At 43.8% G+C, this 9,992-nt stretch overlaps 1 protein-coding gene across 1 annotated transcript in view; it reads left to right on the forward strand.

The window, feature by feature from the left end:
* The window catches only part of LOC104075682 (target of rapamycin complex 2 subunit MAPKAP1-like), a gene marked incomplete at both ends in the record, with an annotated part of 14,067 nt that extends 4,370 nt beyond the window's left edge, over nucleotides 1-9,697 (forward strand). The window contains 2 exons of the mRNA XM_009576264.1: nucleotides 4,324-4,464; nucleotides 9,560-9,697. Coding sequence (XP_009574559.1) covers nucleotides 4,324-4,464; nucleotides 9,560-9,697 — 279 coding nt within the window. The remainder of the gene's footprint in view (nucleotides 1-4,323; nucleotides 4,465-9,559) is intronic.
* Between the last annotated feature and the right edge of the window lie 295 nt (nucleotides 9,698-9,992).

Consider the following 9,992-nt stretch of genomic DNA (forward strand, 5'->3'; position numbering starts at 1 on the left):
TCTTGTAGGTCCTGCAAAAAAAAAGCCACTGTAACGAGTAGAGCTTGTAAAAGGTGGGGGGGGTTGGTCTCCAGTTATGCCGGTAGTGCCCAGTGTGGCGCCGAAGCCGTGGCTGCTGGTGCAGGGCAAGCTGGCCGGCTGTGCGGGCAGCAGGCACCCGCTGCTCTGCCCCTGCAGGCAGCTCCCGGCCTGAGCCCTGGGCCGAGCACCAACCGCGTTCTGCCCCCGCGGGCGTGCTCCGAAGGTAGGGTGGAAGGATTGGCACCAGACGTGGCAGTGCCAGGATGACGGAAAATCAAGAGACTCCCTGCTTAGTTGTGCCACGCGTTGCTCTGTCCCTGGCTTGGTGATGGTGGGGCGGAAGCACGGGCTTCCTCCCGGCTGTTCTTTTCCTGCTCCGTTCATGGATTTTCCTACCCTACCTCGCCAATAATTAAACCCCTGTCCTGGGCTAAGGGAAACGCCTCCCTCGTAGCTGTGCCTTGCACTTCATGCAGATTCTTATCTTGTGCCTTGTTTATCCCACACCTGACTTCAGCTTTTTTCACTTTTTCTTTCACAAAGTGAATCTTAATTAGGTAGACTATAAGGAAAAAATACAGAGGTCATTGCAAACTGAGTCTCCATGTCGTTATGTGAAGGAGTTTGTTTCTGGAATAGGAATCTGTTCCTCCCAGGACGGAGCGGTCTCTCTGCCAGCAGAGCCATATTGCTGGGTCGGCTCTTGGGCTAAATAATAGACCTGGAGCATCCACTTTACTAGATTGTCTTCCCAAGCAGAAGCTTTTACATTCAAAAGCCACACTGTGATCTCCATTACAAATACCCTGACAGGCCTGTAAATATTTGACAGGTTTATTCACAGCTGCTTGCATGTGGAAAATATTTTTATGATTTTTCCCCCAATCAGCTGGTGGAGATGGCTCTTCCCTCCGCTGCTGAACGCCGGCAGTCTCGCAGGCATCCTCGCAGAGCTGCAGGGTAAGAGCAATATGCCAAGTTCTGCAGTCAGGTTTTTCCCTGCAGGGCATTTCTCTCTGTTGTTACTGATATTACTGCTATTATCCAATGCACCCTCAGGGGTCCGCGTGTCTTGCCATCTTTAGACAGATGATCTGTTTTGATGGTGGAGTTCCTGGCTGCTCTCCCAAGAGCAGCAACTGTAGAAATTCTGTAAACCTGAATCCATTCACAAAGCTTCATAAAACAAAGTCGGCAGAGGTTACCGATACGCGGAGGGTCTGAAAGGCTTCCAGAGCAAAATCCCACTGTTCTCTGCTCCGACTGCGACAGTTAATGCTCCTGCAGTTTAGACACTGACAAGGTGCTCATGTTTTTAGTTGCAGTGACAGTTTTTTCCCCTGGATGTGATCTGACAGGCTGCTAATTTTCTTTCTAATACTTTTAATTTGGGTGTGTGAAATCCGAGAAGACTCAGCTTCATAAGACTGTGTAAAGTCGACACGTAATGTCCCCACTTTGCCAGTAATTCAGTGGACGGTGAGGCTGGGGCGGTTCGAGGCCAGGCGGGGAGGCTGGGAACGCCACGGCAGCGGTACCTGCAGAGCGTCCTGCGAGTCTTGGTCTTGTGAAGTGTATTAAGAACATTTCGCAGGAGGTATGAGGATGAGCCATTCTTTGTGTTATTTCTGAATTCCTTATCGCTACCGATTCAGTTTGTCTGTTGGTGCTAACACTTCTTTACGTATAATACTGTACTTAAAACCCCACTATATACAGTGCTGCCAATTGCACAGAGGTGAGTGTCTCGTCACCCGCTGCTAAAACGCTGCCGCAGGCAGCGCACAGCGCACACCGCAGTCAGAAATGGCTCGGGGGAGGCGGCTTCTCTTTGAGTCCTGGAGCGGGGCTTCATTAGGGGCAGCACTAATGACCTCCCTGCAAACGGGGGTGCGCGGGGCTCAGGGTTCCTCTCCCCGCCCCCCGCCAGCAGTGACCCCTCTGCGCTGCCTGGGTTCACGCCGTGTCGCTGTCTCTGGGGGTCCTTCCCTGCCCCACCGTGTCCCTGTCTGCCCCCAGCCCCTAACTCCCCTGTGGGCAGGGGGATACCCAGGTGTAACCGCGTGGTCCCGCTGTGCCGCGGCTTGTACCCCAGCACGGCGTGCTGTTGTGACCGCATGCTGCGGGGACAGGGCTGGCTGCGTGACTGGGAGCCGCTGTCGGGGCATTTCACTGGTTTCCATCGGTGGAAGAGGGTCCCAGTTCGCTCTCGACTGCAGGGCAGCAGTGCCATTGCCATCCTCCTGCTTTCAGGCACCGCCATGCCACAGTGTTTCAAGATGCTTTTAAGTGCACCAAAAAGTTTGACATATCTCAGTGTATCTTTGAAGTACTGCAGCATGAGGGTTTGACATGATACATTATGATAATCCATAGTATAGAGACATTAACACAGGGGTCTTTGACAAAATACATTGTAATGTCTCTGAAGGAGCCATTACAATTTATCTTGTCATTCTGGAGCATAGAGTGGTTGCAATGTTAAGATGGCTCTGCATAAATTCACATGTAGACTGTTTCATTTGATTTTTGGAATTCTTTCAAGTTGAATGGCACAGCCCAATTTCTAGCTTAACCCTTCGCTGTCCCCCTTCCCCAAAGAAGGGTCCCCAGTTGCGTGTCAAGGAGGCTGCGTTAGGAGCGGCGAGGAGTGGGCGTCACTCTCGCCCGCTCTCCTGTGCGCAGGGTGGAAAGCTTGTGTGACTAACGTCTATGAAATGTGAATCTCCTACTTTATGCTCTCAACATGTATTTTGACTCATTTAACAGCAAATGCTAACCTTACTTTGATGCAGACATGAAAGATATTTATCGTAAGCGGTGACATTTGTTACTGAATTAACAGATAGAAAAGGGAACGCTTTCAGCCAGCAGGAAAATGCTCCATGCTCAGGTGGGGTTTTTCTTCTCTCTCGCCTACGTTTGTCCTGCTTATGGCCACCACCCCGACAGTTTCCCTTGCTGAAACAAACGGCATGTACTGCTGCAACGCTGAATTACCCTGTTAACAGGGAGCCTGCCTCTGCATCAACAGTATGTGTCTGAGACAAGTGCCAGGGTTTTCCTCCCCCGGGAGCCATGGCAAACCGTCCCCTTGTCGTCAGGGCCCAAACATGGAAACTCGCCGAAGCTTCCCTGTGAGCCGAGGTCCCCAAACGGGGTGGGAATTTGCGTCCCCAGAGGGAAAGGTCAGTGTGGGAAGGGTTAGTGTTGAGGCTGCTCCAACTGTGCAAGTCTCGAACAAAATTAATACCAAAAAATCTGACAAGTTCTTAGCCTGCTTTGCTGGATCTTTAAGACCTGTGCTAAAATTCCATCATCTCATCTTTCCATTATTAAAATTTCAGCAAAATATAAAGTTTTCATTAATCTCCTGCAGCAAATTTAGTACTCTGAACTGGCAGTTGATTCAGCTTTTAGGACTACATTAGCTGGGATATTAAACAAAACGTGTCATTCTTCAATATCTTCTGTAAGAAGCTAAATCAGTTTTCAAACATATTTATACCACTTTATCTAACAGCATCTGAATGATCATTTAGAGCTGAGATGCTTTATTAGCAGCTGGCATAGAAATTACTCTGCACAAAATTATATATCGCATTATAGTAATGTTTAAATTGGTGTTAATCCAACGTCATAAAATGTAAAAAATCTTTAAAGTGCGTTATATTTTTTCAGTAATTGGCATTTTGGCTTAATGAGATGTTACCTTTTATAAAGCCAGTACATGCAGTAGTAATGAGAATACTAATCAGTAAATAAAGCGCAGCTTCGGTACCGCAGGGCCGAGATCAGAGTGCCCAAGGTGTTGCCAGCGCTGCAGCAAGATGCCAGCGTCACATCCCATGTGGGGGGATGCTGAAGCACGGGAGAACGGTGCTGGTGCATATGTCGAGGGCGGCACCTGAAAATGCTGCCCTGGCTGGGGACAGGCCCCCCTTCGCCAGGCGCCTTACCGGGGTGACAGGCTGTGGGCGTCCTGGCGGGGATCCCACCAGGTCAGCCCCGGGGTGTCTGCGGGCCAGGGGTGTCTGGTGTCACCTGCGAATCTGCCGCTGGGATGTTGCACTGCTCTTCGTGTGGGATGCAAATGTGTGTTGTAATGTCCTTAATGAATTAGCGATTTTGCCTTTGGATGGAGGGTGAGAATTTCTTCCTCCCAGAGACATGGACTTGAGCATTTTGTTCTTTCTTAAAAAGCCATCTGCAGCTGCAGACATCACAGCCGTACTTACATGTTAGCTGAATCGTATGCTGTATTTTAAACCTTTCGTTCATTATTGTTGGCTTGTTTTGCAGGTTCAAGAGGAGAAGAGGTCTCGGAGGAGGACCCTCAGATCGATATAGCTACAGTTCAGGACATGCTCAGTAGCCACCATTACAAGTCCTTCAAAGTCAGCATGATCCATAGGCTTCGATTCACCACTGATGTTCAGTTAGGTAAATCAATCTGTACTATAACGCTTAGGAAAATGGAACGGTTCAAACCTTTGGCCATCTCTAATAGCTGACTGTCCATCTCAGATGTTTTTAAAGCAGTCATTTTCATGTTGGTCTATTTTATCGTGGAGCACATCACTTGAAAGTGTTGCTAGCATTTCAGCAGTTAAAAAAAATTGCCTTCAGTTGAAAATACTTCAGTATTTTTATTATCCACAATCAGCTAGCACATGTTTCTTCTGAAAAAAGGCCATTATTTAATGACCCCATCTCTTTTTTCAATCTAGGCTTCCTAATGGAAAGCTTCTTGCCAACTGTTTTGTTATTTTTAAATGAGGCTATGCAAAATTGGGAATGATTAGGTTTTTCCTTTTCTGAGACTGAAAGATTTTAACGACCAAGTGGAAATTTGAGGTGGAACAAAATAAAACTAGCATTCTCTAAAGGTTTTATGTTGTTCTTATTAGCTTTCTGAATGCTTTTGAAAACCCGAAGGCCAAGGGATGACAGAATCTTGAATTATAAAAGCCCCATTACTGTTTTAAAATGATTGAATGGCTTTTTATCTTCGTGTTTAAATTGTGAAAATTTGATTAATGATGCATTGGTAGGTGACCTGTGACATTCCTGCAAATACCTTCCGTAAAGAAATGATTCAGCAGTAAAATATTAAGTGCCGTAATGTTTACAAAATACATTTATTCTGTAGAATTCAGTAGAATTGTTAAATTTACACTATAGCGGTTTCTGTATTATTGTCACTACAGTCTCTTCATTCTTCCATCCTTAAGCACATATAAAAGTATATGTCCCTAAAATTTTTACAGAAGAGGCCTTCTTAGTTTATTTTGAACTGTCTTGTTAAGGAAGGATTTATATGCTGGTGCTGAAGCAGGGCAGCGCTGGGCATGTTTTCTGCTTTTGAGCAAACTGTCTGGGTGTGATAGTTTGCTTCCAGTGAAGTTTGACTCACTGTATCTGGAAAGTGTCAGAAACGAGAGCTTGAAAAGGTCATGACAGATCGCTAAAGATAAATGGTTAAGGGAGAATAGCTGTTAAATGAAACAAATGGCTTAACTTGTGTAGCAGTGAAGGAGCTGACCCTGTCCAGTAGTGTAAGGACCATAAAATTTCCCTTTTATTACAATATGTGAACTTGTATATTTTTTGATGGCAGTACACTGGCAATGTGATTTTTATAATGTAATTACTTCTTAAAAATCAAAGAAAACCCCAGTGAGATATTCAAAGTTTGGGCAAATGTACAGCATCAAAACCTCTAAATAAAGTCAAAATAAGTGTATGCTGCTGGGTTTTCTCATGAATTTTTTAAAGATATTAAAAGAGCAATGCTGGTAAAATAAGCATTGAGGTGCTATTTGGATTAGGGCTGCTGAGTGTTCATGTGTTCATCTTCTGCAAGTGACAGACTGCTCCATACAATCTGAAATGTAAAAAACGATGTCTAATTTTTTTTTCATTGCTCATCAGTAACTGTGGTTTGGGCGGTATTTTGTGTCGGTTTAATGACAGCCAGTTCCAAAGACTTTTCTCTGTAGCATTTTTATGTCATCAGTTTTATGTAACAGCCATAGCAAAGCGACAGTTTTTCTAGCGGATGCCGAGAATCCAAAATAATTCCATTGCTCCTTATTGACAGTATCGATGATGTCGGTGCAGGAGCATATTGGCTGTCAGGCTAGCTGAAATACCGCACAATGGTTGCACTGAAAATATCTGTGTGGTTTTGGGGGTGAGTCCCAGTTTCCCGGGCTTCACACGGAAGGCTGACAGAACCCAGCAGTGGTGGAGAAAACCCTCAGCGTAGCTCATTTCTACTCCCTGCCGTTTGCCCTGATATTGTAAGACATACACATGTCATTGAATTTGAATAGGTTCTGTATTGGATTTTATTTCAGTTGCATAGAGCAGGTGGCAATAGTGTGAGCTATGTTTGTGAAGTACTGTTTGCATACTGGTACTTTTTTGAAATGTTTTAGCTGTTTTGCGGCCTGATCGTTGAATTTGAGGCAAGGCTTACCAAAAATATTGGAGTAAGCTCTATCTTCTGTACATTGTGCATAGTTCTTCCTGATAGTAAAAAGCGATACGTAAATGACCATGGGAGGAATGACCACCTTTTGACTGATGGTTTTATTACAGTGGAAAGCTTTAGCCATAGCAGTTAAAGGTCTGGGGTTTTATGTTTTAGCTCATATTAGAGTGTAATGCACATACAGTAGTACTCTCAACATTTTTACAAAGGTTCTATCATGTTGTGAAGGAATAAGACACGTTTGCTTGTGTATCACGTTAGCAAAACTAAAAGAAGCATATTGTCTCAGAAAATTACTGCTGGCAAGTATTTCAGAGAAGGGGGGGGCAGTTGCAGACCCCAACAAAGGAAGCAAGAACAGAACAGTGTTACTGGACTAATACGTCGATGACATTTCTTTTGATAAAATGAATGAATTAAAAAAATAGTAGAAGAAGCATTTTTACTTGGGTTTTGAGTGTGACTAATTTGTGCTGCGATACAGAGACTGCAGAAGCCACATACATAATACTGTTTTGATTTTTAGGTTTCAACACATACAGATTGTGAGAACAATAACACAAAAAAGACAACATTCTTTGTCAATGTGCTCTTTGGATGTGTGTGAGCTTAAGCCAGTGATGTCGAGATACAGAAATAATGGATGAAGTATACAGCAACAATTTGCAGATAAAAATAATAGAAGTTAAAGTGTATTTTACATGATAAAAAAAAAGATGAAAGAGGAGGAAGTCTGTTACATCTGAGATGGTTACAAAATCCATGCTTGGTGAAGTAGCCTCTGCTGAAAAGATTGATGCAATGGGGAGTGACCTTGGCTTGGAGCAGGAGCTGGTGATGTATGTATGAGCATCTCTCTGCTAAATGGACCCAGATTTGTAGCACTAATATACATGGAAGCCCAGAACCAAACTCAGGATGGCAATAAATCAACAGCCACTTTGGGTGTCATTTCTGGTTTATATTCCACTATTGTTCTATCACTTTAATTCATGTCATTATCATCTGTTCATCTGGAACAGTTTTATATAATTTTCCAGTGGAGTTACCTGACAAATCCTATCAAATTAACAAGGTGCATTAACAATATTGACTGACTGTGAATTCTGAAGTTGCAGGACCGTACAGTGAAAATTTTTTAAGGATATTTTCAGGGGTGACGTTTTTAGAGGAAGGGATGGGGGACAACCCTCGCACACAAAGAATTCTAAATGCAAATTTAGAACTTGTCTTGACTTTTTTCAGTGAGAAAATAAGAACTTGTACCATCAGCTTCACATATTTTCCTTAAACTACAGAAAATGCCATTTTGAATAATTAACGATTACAGTGAAATAACAACGCCGATTTTAAATAATCTGTCCAAAATTAAATTACAAAACAAAATGGGCTCCAGATACAGCATCAGCCCGCTCAAATTACGTAGCTCTAGCAGTCCTTGTGTTAATTGGACTCTTGATACAATGCTTAATTGAAAGGTGATGTCTCTGATGTGACGTATGTTTAACGACAAAGCGCATTCTTGGATTAATAGAAGGGGGGAGGGGGCTGGTGGCGTTATTATAACCTACCGTAATAGCCAGGGTTAAAATGGAGGTAACCTTGCATTAGTGAAAGGACTGCAGCAAGAAGCCCGCTGTAGGTGTCTGTCCTTGCTGTCCGAATGCTTTGATTTTAGAGTTGCATAAAATACAAACGAACGTGGCTTGCAAATTCTGCAGCTATGACCAGACTTTAAGAAATATTGAGTTGATTTAGGCGGGCTTGGGAGAGTCGTTACGTGTGTGGCATCTTACTTTTATTTTGTCACATCTCTTAAAAGTTTTATCATCAGCTCCTTCAGATTTTCTTGTGCTTCAGATGAGCCAAGCGTAATGTATTTGAAAGCATCATAGCCAAAACCCTCAAGAAGGAAAAGGTTATCTCTGCTGGTTTTCCGGAGATGCAAGAGTTAAATGATGTTTAAATACTTTTTTCCTGTATTGCTTCCTTTTGTAGCTTTCTCATGAGCTTCACCTATAACTCTTGACTGAAGAAATGTAATTATTTTTAAGGCTCCACACATCTTGATGTAAAAAGCACACTGGGAAGTTTGTTCAGTCATGTCAACAGCTACTGAACAATGAGTTTCTGTTCATCAGTGCGGCGTAGCAGGGCTTTTGCTTCGCAATACTGTGATAAAGACCACTACAAATTACAGCGAGCGTCCCGGGCCGGCTCCAGCTCGCTGTTAGCCCCCAGCCTGCCCCGGCAGCGTCCTGCTAGAAGGGCTGTTTTTGCAGGACTTCGGGAGTAACGTCTGGAGGGACGATAGAGGAATTTTCTACTCTCGCTCACAAAAGGTCTGCTGCAGGATTCGCGTGTGGCAGCGCGCCGTATCCAGGTCAACCTACACGCAGCAGTAGCGAAGCGCCAGCCATCTGGGGAAGCCCGTGTTGGGAAGCGGGGCCCGGCGCCCGTGCCAGGAGCTACACAAATCCCCAGCTTGCTTTCAAAGCAGCCTAATTAGAGCTGGCTTTAAAATGCCAGCAGTGTAAAAACGCACAAGATCTCTGGGACTGGATGTCTTTGTTTATGAGTATCTGGGTAACACAAAGAGCGTTTCTGTAGTGCTGCAAATGGGTGTTGTCCTCTCCTATAGGGCATATAATGCATATGCTGTATAGGAGATAGAACAGGGATGGTGTGCGATAGCGTCTATTACATATAATAGTGGTGATTGAAAAACTAGCAGTATCTTTCTATAAATCTTGCAGGTCATGTAGCTACTGCTTCCAGAAGAGCTCTGTATGTGTTGAGAAGAATTTTTTCTGTGATATTTCTTTCTTGTTGGTATGCTTATGCAGGAGGGTGAAATGCAGATTATCAATGCAGTTTGATAACGATTTGCTTTTGGTTTCAAAAGCTCCTGTGCTTTCAAAAAGCCCAAAAGGGCAATATACTTTCATCCCATTTAAGATTTATAAAGTGTGTCAAATGGCTGATATGAAATCGCTTAAACAGATCACTGTTGTGGCTCTCTATTCTTTCTCATCTCAGGTATTTCTGGAGACAAGGTAGAGATAGACCCTGTTACTAATCAGAAGGCCAGCACTAAGTTTTGGATTAAGCAGAAACCCATTTCAATCGATTCTGAACTCCTCTGTGCCTGTGACCTTGCGGAAGAAAAAAGCCCAAGTGAGTAGTCCTTTTTATTTATGTTCTCTCTTCTCTCCCTCCCTGTGTGTGTTAGATGCCCAAAGAATTATTGCTACCGTGTCCTTTTCTTTCTATAGGTGTATTTTATTCATTATAGGACGTTTTTAATCTGACTCAATTCTGTTACAGAGAACACAACCTAAACAGATACACGTTTTGTGAATGTCCTTTTAATGCTGCTTACAGCTAATGGCATCATTAAGAGTGTTTCTTGCCCACTATCAGTAGCTGCTAACACTGTCATAGGAAGGAAACACTGGCTTTGCCTCGCTGG

The sequence above is a fragment of the Fulmarus glacialis genome, unplaced genomic scaffold, assembly GCF_000690835.1.
Source record: "Fulmarus glacialis isolate BGI_N327 unplaced genomic scaffold, ASM69083v1 scaffold25314, whole genome shotgun sequence".
NCBI lineage: Eukaryota > Metazoa > Chordata > Aves > Procellariiformes > Procellariidae > Fulmarus > Fulmarus glacialis.